The sequence below is a fragment of the Bos javanicus genome, chromosome 25 (genome assembly GCF_032452875.1).
Source record: "Bos javanicus breed banteng chromosome 25, ARS-OSU_banteng_1.0, whole genome shotgun sequence".
In the NCBI taxonomy this organism is placed as follows: Eukaryota; Metazoa; Chordata; class Mammalia; order Artiodactyla; family Bovidae; genus Bos; species Bos javanicus.
Window position 1 is genome coordinate 488246 of NC_083892.1, and position 17533 is coordinate 505778.

General features: G+C 66.7%; 1 protein-coding gene across 5 annotated transcripts; it reads left to right on the plus strand.

Moving 5' to 3' along the window:
- The first annotated feature begins 592 nt into the window (after window positions 1-592).
- Window positions 593-17303, plus strand: CAPN15 (calpain 15). 5 transcript variants are annotated; one of them, XM_061400558.1, is made up of 13 exons: window positions 593-811; window positions 5933-6213; window positions 10406-11834; window positions 12516-12724; window positions 12802-12985; window positions 13059-13282; window positions 13955-14080; window positions 14156-14308; window positions 14589-14750; window positions 14839-15065; window positions 15168-15334; window positions 15422-15600; window positions 15671-17303. In XM_061400558.1, exons 2-13 carry the CDS (start codon window positions 6032-6034, stop codon window positions 15846-15848), a joined length of 3420 nt encoding a protein of 1139 aa, XP_061256542.1. In that variant the 5' UTR covers window positions 593-811; window positions 5933-6031; the 3' UTR covers window positions 15849-17303. The 5 variants fall into 5 exon arrangements, with proteins under 5 accessions (XP_061256542.1, XP_061256544.1, XP_061256543.1 ...); XM_061400557.1 differs by lacking the exon at window positions 593-811 and adding an exon at window positions 840-3688 and having other exon boundaries at window positions 3795-6213; XM_061400560.1 differs by lacking the exon at window positions 5933-6213.
- The last annotated feature ends 230 nt before the right edge of the window (window positions 17304-17533 follow it).

The following is a 17533-nucleotide window of genomic DNA, read 5'->3' on the forward strand; positions in this document are numbered from 1 at the left end:
CCCGCTGGCCGAGGAGAACCCGGGGCTCGGACACGCTATTCGCCCAGGTCACCCCCCGAGTGGCGCCGCCCTTGTCGGCCCAGCGAAACTGGAGCGTCGGACCGTGAAACCTTTGCGGGTCCCCAGGAAGCAAAAAAGTTTGGAGGGACCCGGGAGGGAACTGGCGCATTTACCGGCTCCGCGGTCCTCAGGGGCCAGAGCCGGATCCGCAGCCGGGCGCCTCCCAGCACAGAAACCGGAAGCGTCGCGACCGGGCCGCTGAAGGTCCCGTCCCTTCCTGCGGGCCGGGCATTCAGGGGGTTGTAGTCCTCGTTCCCTCCTCGGCGCCTCCTCCAGCACGGCTCGCCGCCCGGCAGCGGAATCCACCACCTCCCTCGGCGCCCGCGGGCGGGACTGCCGGGGACATCGGAGGGCGCCAAGTCGGGGCGGCTACAGGCAGCCGCCCGGGAGTCCGCCTCCCAGCCTGCCTCGCGCGCCGTCCTGGACTCCGCCTCCCGGCCTGCCCCGCGCGCTGCACTGCCTTGTGGGAGCGGTAGTTCGGGCGGGCGATTCACAGTGCCGCGTGCGCCCCGGGCGCGCCGTAGCCACGGGGCCCCGGCCGGGCGCTACGCTACGGAGGCGGCGCAGGGTGCGGCGCGGGCCGGGCCGGGTCGGTGCGCTCGCCGGCTCCGCCACTCAGAACGAGAGGCTGTCGGGGCCGCGCGTCGACGGCAGAGGGCCCGCCCGCCCTCCGAGAACAAGTTGTGGGCCGGCCGGCGCGGGCGAGCGAGCCGGGCCTCGGGGACTGAGGAGGCGCCGCGGGTTTGCGGAGGTGAGTCCCGTCACCGGGGCCAGGCCGGGGCCGGGGGCGCGGCCTGGACCCCCGGGAGGCCGTGGCCGACGGGCGGCGCCTCCTGGGCACTGGGTGGTCGTGGCCGGGCTGGGGACGCTGTTGGAGAGGGGAGCCGCCAGGACTCCGGGCGCCGGGCAGCGGGAGACCAGCCCAGGGTCTGAAGGCGCGGGAGGCGGCCTCAGCCCCTCCTGCCCTTGAGTGCCCTTACCTCCGGTCAGTGTCCCGGCCGCGGCGGCATTAGGGGAAGTGTCCGATCCGGCCCTGTGGAGTGGGGGAGCAAGCGCGTCCTGTCTGCCCGCTGGCCACCAAACACGCTTCCTTCTCCTGTTCTTTTCCTGTTGGCGCTAGAGCGAACCGAAAAGTTACCATGGTGGCCCCCAGAGTGGCTGCCGGGCTGCCGGCCCACCCGGCTGCCCGCAGGAGGGGGCCCTTCTGATCCTGGCCAGGGCAGCCTTGTGTGATCAGATGGCCCTGATGGGGCTGGCTGTCGGGCCCCCTTAACACGCAGGAGTTTGTGACCAGACTGCAGACAACAGGACCCCAGTAAGGTCCAGCCTGGGAGTTCGGGGTCTTGTGGCTGCCAGCCCTGGTCAACTGTGGGGGAGCTGGGACTCAGCTGGGTGCTTGGTTGTTCTGTGCTCTCCTGAGAGCCCCTCCTGTGGGGCCCCCTCCCTCTGCCTGCCTCTGGGGGCAGTGTAAGCCCCTGTGGGAGGACCCCGCCCCCAGAGCTGGGCTCCAGGGGAGATGGAGTAAGTTGATCCTTACACTTCTGAGGGCCTTTCTCAACCGTGGAGAGAAGGGTGGGGAGAAGGGTAGTGTTTCTGTGGCCCAGGTGCCTGGAGGAGGGCCCCAGATGGGCGGGGAGCCTGGGAACCCCTGTTTTGAAGCCCTGCTGGTGGGTGCAGCCTGGCCTTGGTGTCAGGCACCTCTCACTTTCTCTTGGGTTGTCCTGCTCCCTGAAGGAGTGCTTCTTTTTTCTTCTGTGTCTGAAGCTGTCTAGAGCTGCTCCCTGTGAGCAACCAGGCTGGCGACCTCGTGACCTCCTGAAAGCCAGGCTTAAACTCAGTGATTGCTAGGCTTTAGAGAGGGAGCGGGTCTTACCTTGTGTCTCTGCTCTAAGGACCCCTGTCCCAGACCAGGTGCTCTGAGAGCAGGAAAGGCTGGGTCCTCCAACCCTTCTGGACGGGGTCATTTGCTAAAACTCTTTGGTTTCAGGCTCTGCATTAGACTCTCTGGACCCGTGTCAGACAGCATCCTGCTGAGCCCTGCTTTACAGACAGGAGGCCCAGGCTGAGGGCAGCCGGGCTGTGGGGAGGGATGAGTGGGCTGCACATCCAGTCCTTCCAGCCCCTGCTTCCACCGCCCCCGATGCTTGTCTTTTATTTGGGAAGAAGGACTCTGCACCCTAGAGGTTCTCTAAAACCATAGATGTCTTCATGGGCCTCAGCGGGTTGCAGAAGAGCCTGTGGGGCTGGGTGTGTAAGAGTCCAAGCCCAGACTCGGCCCGGGTGCTCCCTGCCCCCAGGTCAGTCGCTCTTTTGCCCACACTGACTCCAGCCCTCCCACCTGGCACCTGCAGGAGCATCCCAAAGCAGGGACATGGTGGTGTCTCTCTTGCCTAACCTCTTGTGCCACGTTCCCAGGCAGGACCACCCCCCCAGCACCCCCCCCCCCACCAAGAGTGCCCAGTAGGCCTGTGGGGTCCCTTTGGTGTCCCCAGCTCCCCGTGCCCAGCGCTGCCCCAGCGGCACCGAGGCAGGTGGTCAGCAAGCATCCTGCGTCAGCTGCAGGCTGCTCTGGTGACCCAGCTCTGAACTCAGAGGGGCCTCTGGGCCGCAGGGCCAGAACGGCACCTGCTCCTGGGGATGAGAACTGGCCCGCCCGTCTCCACCTTCCTGGATGAGGGGAAGGAGGGTGTGGGTGGAGTTTGGACTTGGACACCTGCCCAGGCACACCTGTCACTCTGGGTCACCCTGTGGATGGCTGTGCTGGAGCTGCCAGGACGGTGCAGGGAGCTGGGGGCCACAGGGGAGCAGCAGGGACCCGACACCCCCAGGACGCACTGTCCCTCCAGTGAGGACTTGTCCGGCGCTCTGGCCTCCCTGGCCATCCTGGCAGCACCATCTCCCTCCAGAAGCGGCTCCACCCCTGCTGTCTCCTTCCCCCTCCCTGGTGGCCAAACCGCGGGACAGGGCTGGACGGCTCTGCGAGACATCAGAGGGAAAGCAGGCTGATAGCTGCTGTTGATGAGAGCCGTAGCGTCCGTGTCCTGAGGAGGCGCTCATGGCTTCGCTCCCTCGGCCGCTGGGCTGAGCCTGGAGCTGAGGCAGTGCCTGCTGCTGACCCTTCCATGGCCAACCTGGAGATGCTCCCCACGGCCCATCTGCCTCCCCAGGGTGAGCCGGAGGCTCCAGTGCCTTTATGTCTCTGAAGCAACTCTGCCTCCACGAGGCCTGCGGTCACCAGCCACCCAGGCCGCACTGCTCTGCGGCCACTTGGCCAACAGAAATGGGGAAGTGCCAGAGGCAAGCGCCTGTCATCAGGTGGCTCTGAACTTGTGAACTGGAAAGCGAAGTCGTGGTGGCATCCCTGGCTCCCTGGCAGAAGTTTCGTTTTTCTTGAGGCTTGACTGAGCGGGTACGACTAGAGACAGAGAACACGCTGGGACTCTGCGTCCCATCCTCCGGTCTCCCTGCCAGCGAGCCACCCCTCGCTTGTGGGTGTCACTCTGGGGAGCTGTCTCCACCCCTCCCTCCCAGAAAGCAGGGGCCTGGAAGCAGAGCCCTGCCGGCCATGTGACCCGCACGGGGTGGGGGGCCCAGGATCCGGACCGCAGCTGGACACTGCGGGGCCAAGGTGCGGAGACAGCGGCCTCCTGAAGCATGTGCGGGGGAGGGTCTGCGGCCGGACTGTTTCCTCCGGGCTGGGTAGTGGAATGCTGGTTCCTGTTTTGTTCCTGCAGCTGGTTTTCAGGCGACATTGATGGTGACTCTCAGCAGAATCTCCACAGCCCCCTCCTCAAGGTTCTGGCCCGGCCGGTGGGGGTGTCTGGGCCTCACAGTGCACCTGGGAAGGACAGGAGGCGTGTGCCCCGTGGGCAGGTGGTACCAGGACCTGGGTTCCGGGGAGTCTTGCTGACTGCTTGCCGAGAGCCCTGACTCTCGCCCCCCAGGCACTTTTCCCTGGTGGCCCCAACCATGGCAGAGCCAGGGTGTGGGAGGCCTTGTCCCCTGTGGCCCTGGCTGGCCTAAACAGTGGTGGCCTTGGACCCGGCAGCTAGGAGCAGCTGAGTCAGGCCCCGGACTGCACAGTGTGAGGCCCTGCCGCCAGACGGGCTGTGGCCAGGAGCCTGGGCTCGGGCTGGGAGGTGAGGCTCAGGGGCAGGTCTTGCAGGTAGGCGGCCCTCCCCGCCTGGACAGGTCTGGACTTTGGCCCTGGAGCAGCAGCCCAGCCTGCAGGCTTATCGCCAGGACCCAGAGTCCATCGGCCAGGGGTGCCAACCTGTCTCCCTGCTGCAGGACTCCGCCTGCCACCCCAAGACCAAGGTTGCACGGAAGCCAGGCCCTGTCCTCGCTACCTACCCTGGGCTCTGGCTGTGGGTAGGCTGCCCCCAGCCATCCTCTGTGCTCTCAGTGGGCATGGGCCGAGCTCCTGGTCAGCCCAAGCCTGGACCCGGGCGTAGGTGCTCCTGCTCCATAGGCACCTTCGTGGCTCAGCTTCAGCTCAAGGCCTTGGCCACTCAGGGTTTGGCTGCGGAAAAGGAGTGTTGGATACGCTCGGGGTCTCTCCCTGGGAAGGCGCCCGCGTGGGGTGGGGGCAGGAGGCTGGGGGCTGGCCTGGTTGCCATGCGTCTGCCTTGTCGCCGTGGAGGGGCAGGTGTCCTGAAGGACCTGCTCGGCGTGGGCCTGACCGCCGTGAGCGCCCCCTCGCAGCCCAGGGTGCAGGGCTCCGGCTGCAGCCGCCGCCCGCGTGTGACTCGTCCCCGTGGGGTGAGCGTCCGCCACGGGAGGGGAAGGGCCGCGACTGGAGGCTCACACGGGCCTCACCCTGACGTCAGGTGGGCCTGGCGGCGTGTCAGGCGTGTCGGGTGTGTCGGGTGACATGAGTCCGTTCCCCTGTCCTGCCTTTTCCACGTGGCTGTCGGGAATGAGAAGTGACCCCTGTGGCTCGTGGCGTGCTCCCACTGGTGGCTCTCCTGTCGGTGGACGTGGGGAGCGTTGGCTTTGCAGCCACTGGGGACCCGCACCCCCACCCCTCAGTTGGCTCTGGTCAAGCTGAGGGGAAGCCTGAGTGGTGGGTGACTTTCAGGGGCACCGGGCCTTCAGCAGCCTGTCCAGCCCTGGTCTGGGTCCCTTGGAGGAACAGGTCCGGCAGGCGTGTTGCTGCCCGGCTCTCTGGCCTGACTGCAGCCCTGAGGGCAGGGCCCAGGCCCTCCCCCGTGCGGAGCCGCTGCGCTGCTGGGCCTTGGGCGCCTGCTGGGAGGGCGTCGTGTGTGATGGACCTGGGCTGAGGCAGAGCTGCTGGTCACCTGCTTGACCAGAAAGCGAAGGGGACACCCATGGCGGCCCAGAGGCGGCCCAGGCGTCTTCCCTCGCCTGACTAGGACTCACCTCGTCTGAAAGGAGACGGCCCCCCCACCACCACCTGCCAGCCTCCCACCTCAGGGCAGGAGCACCTGGGCCCACGCCTCCTGAGAGCAGGCAGCCTCCTGGGCCCCTTCCTGCTCACCATATCCAGGTCAGGGGAGGCTGTCCTCCACAGGGGCCTTGGTGGTGACTGTGGACGGTGCCCAGGGCTCGTCAGCCCTACCGGGCGCTCCTCTTCCAGCTCATGTTCTCTGGTTAAATATCTTCTCAATCATTTCTTTCAGGGTGAGACCCATTCTGAAGGCCAGCAACCGTGGCACAGCCGCCTTGCCCTGGGGGCGCTGAGGGGGCCATAATGGGGGGCGCCACGGGGCAAGGGGGACCCCACGGTGGCCCTGCTGCAGGCACCCCTGCCTCCCCAGAAGCTGCGCGTGTGCTGGGACCCTCCAGGCGCCGTAGTCACGTGTCTCTTCTCTCTCTGTCTCTGTCATTTCTGTTGTGCTCCTCGGACCAGCCCGGCTCGCGAGGCCGCCCTCCTCCATGCTCCGCCTCGCCCGCCGTCGCCGGCGCCCTGTGACCAGGCCCGGCGCTCAGCGTGGCCGCCGTGGGGGCCATGGGGAGCTCCGCCTCCTCGCTGGCCGCCGAGACCGAGTCGGACCACGGCTTCCCCCGGGGCCCACCCTGCCCGGGGCCCCCGGCAGCGGCTGGCTGGGGTAGGAGCGGCCCCGGGGGGCCTGCATGGGGCGACAGCCTGGGCACCCGGCAGCACCCGCCCCCACGGCCCCGGGCCCGAAGGTAAGCAGGTGGAGCAGGGGCGGCCCCAGGCCCGAGGGCGGGGCTGCCGTCAGGTGCCCTTGCTCGGCTGGCGCCTCCCAGACAAGCGGGCCCTGTCCCTTAGGGCCCTCTGGAGACTCTTTTCACCCCAGAGACCCAGGCGACTCGGGCTGCTCACTGGGCAGAGCACACCCGGGACCCCCGCCCCCTGGAGCTGGGCTGAGGGTCTCAGAACCGCAGATGGTGGGGCCGGGACCGCCACTGCCTCAGGCCGGGGTCTTGCTTGTCCGCTGGCTCTGGAGCGGCTGCTGGAACTGCTTGCTGGGTGGGGCCGGGGGCACGGCACGCACCGAGAATGCTGCTTGCTTCCCGTGGAATCTGGGGCCCTGCCGTGGCCCAACGTGTCGCCCTGTGACGTGGCTGCCTGCAGGGGGCAGGGGGTGTGGGTCCCACTGACGAGCCGCCCTCCACGTGCCCATGTCCTCCAGCTGCAGCTGCGGCTAGACTCGGCCCCGGCTGCCTAGGCTCCCCCGGTGAGCTCCACCTCCGGGTGCTGAGGTGAGGGGTGGGCAGCCCAGCCAGGATGCCCACTGCTGAGACCTGGTGGGATGGACTCCCAAATGCCCCCACACACGGATGCCCCAGCTTCTCCACGTCCTGCAGCCTGACTGGAGGGCGAGGGGCTCAGCAGACACTCAGAGTCCACCGCCCTTGGGCCAGAGGGGGCACTTGGCCTTCTCGGCGCCCCGGACCACCTCAGGGGCTGCAGACACCGCACTCCGCCAGCAGCCCTCGGCGGGCACTTCCCTCGGACCCAGCTCACTTGTGCAGGACAGTACCTGGTGTCTGTGGGGCCCTGAGCGTGTCCTGGGTTCACCGTCTAGGCGGCCGGCCCGTGCGTGGAGCAGGACCTGGGTCCTGGCAGGCTTCTGGGGGTAGCTGAGTGACCCAGTGAACGTAGTCACGGAGGCCCACGGCCCAGAGGGACGGCTGCGGAGCGGAGGCCTCGGCTCCCTGTGCTGAGTCAGTGCCGGCTTTGTTTGGACGGCGCTCACCTGCCGTCGGGCTCCACTCACACAGTGGGAATCACACAGCGTGTGGCCTCTGTGTCTGCTTCTCACTGAGCGTTGTGTTCTCAGGCCGTCCGCGTGGTAGCAAGTGTTGGGACTTCGCCCCTTTATGGCTGAGCTATGCTCCGCCGTGTGGAGTAGGCCTGCTGGTTACTGATGGACACTCGCACTGGCGGCTCTGCCGCTGTGGACGTGTGTGGAGAGGATTTTGCACAGACGCGTGTTGTTACTTCTCTTGCGTAGCTACACAGAATGAGGTTGCTGGTGTTCACTGTAAGTTCACGTTTAACTGTCTGAGGAGCTGCCAGGCTGTTCTCCACAGTGGTCGCCCCGTTTCCCAGACCCCCAGCCATGCAGGGAGGGCTCTGGTTTCTCCCCGCCCGCCCCGCCTGCATGCAGGGTGGTCGCCGTGCCGCTCTGACCGGCATCTCCCCACGGGCCGGTGTGTCCCTTCGCACCTTCTACACGCACGTGTGTCGTTTCATTTCCGGGTATTTACGTCCTCAGGGTAAGTCCCTGGGGAGGGGGCAATTGCTAGGCCTCAGGGAGGGGCACGGGCCCCGAGGCGGGTGGCAGAGAGGTCGGCTGTCCAGCCCGCACCCTCTTGTTCTCCGGCCCAGTGCCGCCAGCAGTTAACTGTGCCACCTGGAGTGAGTCAGGAGGAAGAGCTGCCAGTGACCTTGAGGAATCCACAGGCACCCGACTAGACACGAGAGGAGCAGGCAGGGGGCTGGTGCGGCAGAGGCAGGCCAACCCTCCCCACGCCTCCGCTGGACATGTGGACGCGCGTGTGGGTGGTCCGGGCAAGCCATCCCTGCCCTGAGGGGCGCCCCCTCCACTGAAGAGCCTGCAGGTCTGGGCTTGGTCCCACTGCCAGGCGGGCCAGGAGCTGCAAGGCCCAGAGGACCTGGGCTTGGTGTGGGTGTCGGCCACTGCGAGCCGCAGGCCTCCCCTGGGGACACAGGCCGAGGGGCCGGCGCAAGGCTGGCTGCGGGTGGCCTCGGAGGGAGGTGCCCATGTGCCCCTTGGGACCAGCTGGGGGTGGGGGTCAGGTGGGCGTCCTGCCGGGCAGCGCGGCCTCAGGTCTGCTGGCCTGACCAGCCGGGTCCTCGAGTGGGGACCCCTCTTACTCCTCTAAGCTTTCCAGGGAGCCGAAGGCTATCTCCCAGCTGCTGCAGCCCCTGTGTCCCAGGAGCGCCCGCCCCCACCTCGCTCTCACCTGGGGCTGAGGCTGCAGCCCAGAGAGCTGAGGCTGAGCAGGCGTGCGCTGTCCGCCCCACCTGCCTGCCTTTGCATCCTGAGGGTGAGCGCCCAGCCTCCGAGAGTGCCCGGTACTTGGGAGTGTCTGTGTGGAGGCTCCGGCACGTTAGGGTGCTGGGAGGTGACCCTGGCTTTGGGGCTGGGGTGGCGAAGGCCCAGGCTCCTCCGGACACCCCGCCGCTGCCCCCTGAGCCACTTCATCCCCGCCCACCCTGTGACGTCAAGACTGTCCCCGAGGAGGGCAGCCCGCACCATCTCGCGTTCTCCTGGGACGCCAGCTGAGGATCCCGGTGTGGCCTCATGCTCATCCAGGCCTGGGCCCGGCCAGCTGTTGGGCTGGGCTTCCTGCCCTCCTGCGTGTGCTCAGCACGCCTGGACCACAAGGGGCCTGGAGCCGAGGGCAGGCCCGAGTCTTCCCCCAAGTCTCCCCCAGGCCTCAGGGGCACACAGTGCGCAGGGCGGCCGTCTGAACATGGGCCCGGGCTGCAGCGTGTGTGTGGCTTGTCTGTGTGGCCGCGTGTGCCCATGCCTTGCCTGTGGGCCTTCCTCAGTGGGGAGTAGCAGGGGCATCTCTTAGGTGTTGGTGACGCAGAAGCCCAAGCTGACCCGACCAGGGCCTGTCCACTATTGTGGCGCTGCGGCAGCTGCAGACAGCTCTGAGGCTCAGCCCCGCACCTGGGGAGGCGGCGGCGGCCTGCACTGGCCCAGGAACCCTCACGCTGCTTGGAGGAGGGTTTCTGTTTGTTTTGAAGAGGGGAGTTTTCTTTCTCCCTGGAGTGTTTGGCGTAAACACAGCACGAGAAGCACGAGCTCTGCGCCTCGCTGTAAAGAACAGTTGCTGTTTCTGCCAAGCAGACCAGCTACCGTCAGGGCAGGAGAGCGCGAACGCCCCCCACTCGGGCTGGCCTTGCGAGGCGGTGGGAAGCCAGCCCGCTTCTGCCCCCTGCTCAGCCCGCGGGAGCCGCTGACTCCTCCTGCCTCTGAGTTTGCCCATCCTAAACCTCCCCATGGGTGAATCACGCCACGTGTCGGAGCCCAGTGCCAGTGTGTGTCCGTGCTTCGCTCCTGGCTGCTGAACGGTGTTCCTTATTTATCCATTTACTCATTGATGGACACTTGGCTTGATTCCACCAGTTGGCTGTTGTGGGCAAATCTGCCGTGAGCACGTGTGGATGTGTGCTGGTGAAGAGCATGTACCTGGGGTGGAGTTGCCGGGTCCTAACTGTGGTCCTTGGTAGCTGCTGGGGAGCCATCTAACAGTTTTCCGCAGCAGCTGTGCTGTTCTGCGCTCCCCCAGTGATGTGGGAGACCGGGTCACTCCAGCTCCAGGTCCTGGCTCCTGCCCTGCCGGGTGGGCTGCTGCACTTTGCATTTCCCTGACTGATCCGCTGAGCAGCTTTCCACAGGCTTCTCCGTATCTCTGGGGAAAGTCGCCTCAAATCCTCCGCCCATTTTTAAAACCAGGTTTTTGTTGTGTGGTCATAAGAACGATTCATACGTCCTGGGTACTAGACCCTGGTCAGACACACAGTTTGCAAATGCTGTCTCCCGTAGGGTATCTTCTCGCTTTCTTTATGGTGTCCTCTGACTCGTGGAAGATGTTAGTTTTTATGTTCTTTTGTTTCCTCCTTTGTTTGCCTGCATGGTCGTGAAAATTTACCCACTTTTTCTGCTTCTAAGAGTTTCATAGTTTTCGTTCCCATGCTTAGGTCATTGATCCATTTTGAGTTAAGTTTTGAATATGGCGTGAGGTATGGGTCTGGCTCCTCCTTTAGCATATAGATCCCATTTTCCTAGTGCGTTGGTTGAAAAGGCCATCCGTTCCCCGCTGAACACTCTTGATGCCCTTGTCAGAAACCCCTGACCACGGCCTTCCCTTGCAGCCACACGCACTCGCCCGGGCCCATGGCCACGGTCGGGGAGTGGGCCTGCGCACGCTGCACCTTCCTGAACCCAGCCGGCCAGCGCCAGTGCTCCATCTGCGAGGCCCCGCGGCACAAGCCCGACCTGGACCGGATCCTGCGGCTCAGCGTGGAGGAGCAGAAGTGGCCGTGTGCCCGCTGCACATTCCGCAACCTTCTGGGCAGGGGGGCCTGCGAGATGTGTGGCTTCACCCCCGAGCCTGGCCCAGGGGCCTCCCCGCTGCCCATCATCAACGGGGTGCCCCCAGAGCCCCCGGGCAGCTGCCGGGACGAGGCAGGGCCCCTGCGGACAGCGGGGCCGGTGGCTGTGGAGCCGGCAGGTGGACGGCCGGCGGAGGCGGAGGGGCAGGAGGGGGGCGCGGCTGCACCTGGGAGCGGCTGGGCCTGCCAGCGCTGCACGCTGCACAACACGCCTGTGGCCAGCTCCTGCTCGGCCTGCGGGGGGCCCCGGAAACTCTCGCTGCCCAGGATCCCTCCCGAGGCACTTGTGGTCCCGGAAGTCGTGGCTCCTGCAGGCTTCCCCGGCACGTCGGCCCCCGCCCAGCCTGGGGAAGGCGCCGAGGCCAACACTCCTTCTGCCGTGGACCAGGAGCCCCCCCGGGGGCCACCCTTCAGCCCGTTCTCGCCCACCCTCCAGAACAACCCCGTGCCTCGCAGCCGCCGCGAGGTGCCCCCCCAGCTGCAGCCACCGGTGCCTGAAGCCGCCCAGCCCTCACCCTCTGCCAGCTCCAAGGGGCCCCCCCAGGGCCTGGGGCGGCCCACGGCCGGGGCCTCCCGCCTGGCGGAGCTGCTGTCAGGCAAGCGGCTGAGCTTCCTGGAGGAGGAGGCGGCCGAGGGAGGCCCCACGCTCCGCCCCCCGGGTCCCGCCAGCCCTGCACACTGCGAGGCTGGCAGCAGCACACCAGGCAGCGACGTCATCGACCTGGGCGGTGACAGCGTGCGTTACACGCCGGCCAGCCCCTCCAGCCCCGACTTCACCACCTGGTCGTGCGCCAGGTGCACGCTCAGGAACCCCACGGCGACCCCCCGGTGCACGGCGTGCGGCTGCTCCAAGCTGCACGGCTTCCAGGAGCACGGTGACACCACCGCCCGCTGCCCCGACTGCAGTGCGGACCGGCCCGGGCCCTGCCCAGCCCACAAGGCCGGCCGCCCCCTCCCCGCAGCGCCATCTGAGCGCCCGGGCCAGTGGGCCTGCCCCGCCTGCACCCTGCTCAACGCGCCTCGGGCCAAGCACTGTGCCACCTGCCACACCCCCCAGCTCATGGCGGCCCAGCGCCGGGGTGTGGCGCCCCTGCGGCGCAGGGAGAGTGTGCTCGTGGAAAAGCGGCGGCAGACGGACGAGGGCGAGGCCAAGGCCCTGTGGGAGGACATCGTGGCCTTCTGCCGGGAGGTGCGGGCACGTGGCGCTCCCTTCGTCCCCCGAGCCTCAGCTCCAGTGACCCTCACGTGACCTCTCACCTGAGATCCTCAGGCCCTTTTCCTTCCATGTCTGCGAGGGTCCTGACCCCTTACCCCCAGCGTGCGTGCCAGCAGCAGTGGCCTCACGGGAAGGTGGGGACAGGCAGGCCAGGTGCCGCCCCTGGATGCAGAGCCCCAGCTAAGACAGGTGCCCCCTGTGCTCTCTGCCCTTGGACTGCAGGAGGCTAAGCCCAGGGCGTCACCCCCAGGGGCCTGGAGGGGGGCGTCTGTCCCCCTGGGCTGCTGCCCTCTGTCACTGCCGGCAGCCCGTCCAGAGCTGTGTCCTGGCCACCCTACCCCCGTCAGGCCCCCCACCTCTCTTTCTAGGGCCTTCAGCGCCCCACACCCACACCTGCAGCCTCCAGGCTGGGCCCCTCACGTCCCCTGGGACACACATACCTCCCACTGGCCCATCACCAGCCTGCTGTGCCCTGGCTGGCTGCAGTCCACCATGCTTACAAAGGGTGGTGTGGGCCTCATGAGGCTCAGCCGTGCCATCTGCAGGCTGCGAGCTGCACGCCGCCCCCCTTCCTCTCGGGCTCAGGTAGCTGGGTACTCTCTTGGGGTGGGATGGGGTTCGGCCTGCCCTGAGTTGTGGCCATGGTCTCTGCAGAACAGCGTGAACTTTGTGGACGACAGCTTCCCCCCTGGGCCTGCGTCTGTGGGCTTCCCCGTGGGTGACAGTGTCCAGCAGCGCGTGCGTCAGTGGCTGCGGCCGCACGAGATCAATTGCTCCGTGTTCAGGGACCACAGCACCTCCTGGTCTGTGTTCCACACGCTCCGGCCCTCGGACATCCTGCAGGGTCTCCTGGGGAATTGCTGGTGAGTGTGGGTCTCCCACCCAGGGTGAGGGAGTGGGCGGGCGGGCGAAGCTCCCCCTGAATTCTGGTCTCGTACAGGTTCTTGAGTGCGCTGGCAGTGCTGGCTGAGCGGCCGGACCTGGTTGAGCGGGTGATGGTTACGCGCAGCCTGTGTGCAGAGGGTGCCTACCAGGTGCGGCTGTGCAAGGACGGCACGTGGACGACGGTGCTGGTGGACGACATGCTGCCCTGTGACGAGGCCGGCTTCCTGCTCTTCTCCCAGGTGGGCGGGGGCGTGGGCGGGCGGGCGGCAGGCGCGAGGAGGCAGCGGCCTCACGACTCCAGCCCCCCCGCAGGCTCAGCGCAAGCAGCTGTGGGTGGCCCTCATTGAGAAGGCGCTGGCCAAGCTGCACGGCTCCTACTTCGCGCTCCAGGCCGGGCGTGCCATAGAGGGCCTGGCCACGCTCACCGGTGCCCCCTGTGAGAGCCTGGCCTTGCAGGTCAGCTCCACGAACCCCCGCGAGGAACCGGTGGACACTGACCTCATCTGGGCCAAAATGCTGAGTTCTAAAGAGGCTGGGTAAGAGGGACAGCCACTCTGGGGACCTGGAGCAGCGGGAATAGTCAGGCCAGTGCCCTGATCTGCACCCACGTTTCACAAGATATTTCTGGCACGGGCTAACCACAGCTGGGAGGCCCAGCTCCCCATGCAGTGCCAGCCACCCCACCTGCTTGGATGGGGTGAGGGCAGGTGGGGTGTTGTCCGTCAGCTTGTACCTAGAAGGCCCTGTCCTGACCTGGGCCTGTGATGACCATCAGCACCCTTGGGAGTCCACGTGGAGTGAGCGCCGTGGTGGCACCTGGCAGTAGCAGCCCCCAGGGTGGATGGATTGGGGGAGCGGGGGCTTCTGAGCCCCAGCATGCACTGGCCAGGGTCTGGGGAGGGTCCAGGACCCTTGCCCTCAGCTGTGGTGGGCAGTGGCATGGCTCTGCCCCTTGGGGAGCAGCATCTCTGAGCTGGCGGGGCCCCCAGCCTTGCCAGACCTCCACGGGACCCAGGCCTGCCCGCCCCGCTGAGCTTGGCCCACCACTTCCTGAGCCCCGGCGTCCCACGTGGGTCTCCCACAGGCAGGGAGACCCCCACCTGGAGCTGCACCTCCCCAAGGCAGGCCGGGACAGCAGGTGTCCCCTAGAAAGGGAGCCCACCCCAATACCAAGGGGCCCCGGTCAGCGGGCTGCTCTAACTGCACAGGTTCCTCATGGGTGCCTCCTGTGGTGGGGGCAACATGAAGGTGGACGATGCTGCCTACGAGAGTCTAGGCCTGCGTCCCCGCCACGCCTACTCCATCTTGGATGTCCGGGATGTCCAGGGCTCCAGGTAAGGATGGGCGTGGTGATGCATGGGCAGGGTGGGGCCATGGGCATGGCCCCCGACCCTGTGGTCTGTCCGCAGGCTCTTGCGCCTACGGAACCCATGGGGCCGCTTCTCCTGGAACGGCAGCTGGTCAGACGAGTGGCCACACTGGCCGGGGCACTTGCGGAGTGAGCTCATGCCGCATGGCAGCAGCGAGGGTGTCTTCTGGATGGAGTACAGCGACTTCGTCAGGTATCACGCTCACCCTGGTGAATACAGCGTGTTTCCCAGGAGCTCCGCCTGTCTACTGCCTGGCGGGGGTGCTTCTGCTGGGGCTCTGCCCGTTGATCAGCCTTAGGGCCTGGTGCCCCCTGGCGGTGTCCACAGACAACAGCCAGGACTGGGGTATCTGAACACGGATTCCAAGAGTTCCCATGGGGCGAGAGCCTGCTGCAGTCACCCTGCCCAGGGACACATGCCGTGCGGGCAGCTGGGTGGAGGCCACTCAGCTAGCTATCCTCTGGCTGCCCAGGTACTTCGACTCCGTGGATATCTGCAAGGTGCACTCAGACTGGCAGGAGGCGCGGGTGCAAGGCAGCTTCCCCAGCTCGGCCAGCGGGCCGGTGGGTGTGACGGCCCTCACGGTGCTGGAGCGTGCGTCCCTGGAGTTTGCCCTCTTCCAGGAGGGCAGCAGGTGGGCCGGGCGGACTGGGGGCGGGATGGCAGGGTGGCACAGGTCTAGGGGCGGGGCCTGGCCACTCGCAACCTTTCTGTTCGCCCAGGCGCGCGGACTCAGTGGACAGTCACCTCCTGGACCTGTGTGTCCTGGTGTTCCGGGCCTCCTTTGGCAGCGGTGGCCGCCTGAGCCTGGGCCGCCTGCTAGCCCACAGCAAACGCGCCGTGAAGAAGTTCGTCAACTGTGATGTGATGCTGGAGCCTGGCGAGTATGCCGTGGTGTGCTGTGCCTTCAACCACTGGGGCCCCGTGCCCGGCCCACCCGCCCTGCAGGGTAGGTGACTGTGGCCGCTCAGCCCCAGGCCCCGCCCACACCGTCCCTACTAGCTCTGGCCCGCCCTACACTCTTCCTCATTCTCTCCCTCCCTCCTTGCAGCCTCCAGCCCCTCAGCGGGGGCCCCACGCAGCACCCCAGAGGCGCCCGGCCACGTGCTGGCCGTGTACAGCTCAAGGCTCGTCATGGTGGAGCCTGTGGAGGCCCAGCCGACCACCCTGGCCGACGCCATCATCTTGCTCACGGAGAGCAGGGGCGAACGGCACGAGGTGAGTGGGCGGGCGTGGGCCCTGGGGAGGCAACAGGAGGTGGCTGCCCACGGCCCGCCCACCCACACCTGCACTGCCTGCGCCCAGGGCCGCGAGGGCATGACCTGCTACTACCTGACGCACGGCTGGGCGGGGCTCATCGTGGTTGTGGAGAATCGGCACCCCAAGTCTTACCTGCACGTACAGTGCGACTGCTCCGACAGCTTCAACGTGGTGTCCACGCGCGGCAGCCTGCGCACCCAGGACAGCGTGCCACCCCTGCACAGGTGCGCCCCGCCCCGCCCTGCCCCCGGCGGCCCGCTGGCCCCACAGGCCCTCACCGGCCCCCTCCCCCAGGCAGGTCCTGGTGATCCTGTCTCAGCTGGAAGGAAATGCTGGCTTCTCTATCACCCACCGCCTGGCGCACCGCAAGGCAGCACAGGCCTTCCTCAGTGACTGGACGACCTCCAAGGGCAGCCACAGCCCCCCACTCACGCCCGAGGTCGCTGGCCTGCACGGGCCCCGGCCGCTGTGACCTCCTTGCCCCCACCTGCCTGCCCCCACACGCACTTTATGAGGGAGACCCCAACACAGGACGCTTGAACCACAATCTCAGGACCCCCACCCAGGGAGCTCCAGCTGTGGGCACAACTCCCCCGGCCCTCCCCCCACCCCTCCCTCCTGCCCAGGGCCTCCCAGCCACCCAGCAGATTACCTCGAACCCACCTCCAGCTCTAGGGGAACATGTGCCAGCCTCTCGGACCAGGCCACCTTGAGATCTGGCTCCAACCTCCAGGGTCAGGGTGAGGCTGCTCCTTATCCATGGGCCCAGGTCTCCTGCCCAGATCAGGCAGCCATGTGCTCCAAATCCAAATCTGGGCAGGTCAGAGGCCAGGACCCCAGAATGAGAGCAGGGACCGCCCTTGTCGTAGGGGTCAGAGGTCAGGACTCCAGGGTGAGAGCAGGGACCATTTCTGTTTTGTGATCAGAGGCCAGGACCCTGAGGTGAGCAGGGACCACCCCCTTGTTGGGTCAGGCCAGGACCCCAGGGTAAAAGTAGGGACCACCTCTATTTTAGGGGGTCAAGGCCAGGGCCCAAGGATGAGAGCAGGGACCACCCCAGTTTGGGGAGGTCAGAGGTCAAGACCCCAGGGTGAGAGTAGGGATACCCCTTTGTGGCCAGAGGTTGAGAACCTTTCCTCAGTTTGCCCCCATATCCCACCTATCCGCCCCACCCCCCGCAAGCCCTCATGTGGCCAGCAGGGGTCCCTGGAGCCCCAGCAGGGTCCGAGGAGGCAGGTGCCTGGCAACTGTGGGCTGAACCAGGGTGGGGAGGGACACTATGCAATTCCTGGCATGCCAGCCAGGATCGAAGCCATGCCCTGGGCCGGGGCTGGGGTGGTGGTCAGGTGGTCCTGGGCCCAGCCCCGTGCTTGGCACCACCTGACCTGCAGGAGAAGCAGAGTCCCAGAGTCCCCCAGGCCGTGTCCAGGCACATGCAGGGTGGGCCCCAGCCCCGCACCCCTCCCCCCTGAGCCAGCGTTCTCCCTGTGCTGCTCAGCCCTGAGCTCTGTGTATGCCTGGGGACGACTAAGGCCGCTTCCTGGGTGCCCAGTCTCACTGCCCAGCAGCCCCTGGCAGCGAGTGGCCCTGCCCGTGGTCCCTCGCTTTCCGTGGGGCTTGCTGGGTGGGAGAGGGGCAGATTCACGCCTGGAGAAGCACTAGGCCCCAGCCCCCTTTGTACTCCTTCCGTTACTCTGAGTGGGGGGTCGCCCCTGGAGAAGCACCAGAAGCACTAGACCCCCACACCCGCCCCCTTTGTACTCCTCCTCGTACTCTGAGCTGTGAGTATTTTTAACCCTGTACATACGGCAGCTCTTCTGACGCAGAGACTATTTTATCAACGTCAGCGCCATCCCCGTAGGATGACCCCATGGGTGTTTCCAGACTCAGGCTCCGACGGACCAAATAAAGATGTTTTGTTTTGTAAGTTTGTTCTCGTCTATCTCTGCCCAGGGCCCCTGGCCCCTGGGCTCCTCTCTGGGACAGAGCTGTGCCCATCTAGGGACAGCCTCTCTGGGATGCCTGGGCAGGTACCCAGGCCTGCCTCCCAGGGAGCCTTCAGGGGCACCCTGCCATCGGCTGCCTGCACCCCAGGAAAGACAGGGTATCCAGCTGGGGCAGAGGCTCAGGCCCAACCCTGTGGTGATTTGCAGACTG

Excerpts from the sequence above, each read along its gene's own strand:
- CAPN15 (XM_061400558.1), top strand. The coding sequence starts at position 6,032 with ATGGGGAGCTCCGCCTCCTCGCTGGCCGCCGAGACCGAGTCGGACCAC. Across the intron at positions 11,835-12,515 it reads TCGTGGCCTTCTGCCGGGAG|AACAGCGTGAACTTTGTGGA; the intron begins GTGCGGGCACGT and ends TGGTCTCTGCAG. Across the intron at positions 15,601-15,670 it reads AGCGTGCCACCCCTGCACAG|GCAGGTCCTGGTGATCCTGT; the intron begins GTGCGCCCCGCC and ends CCCCTCCCCCAG.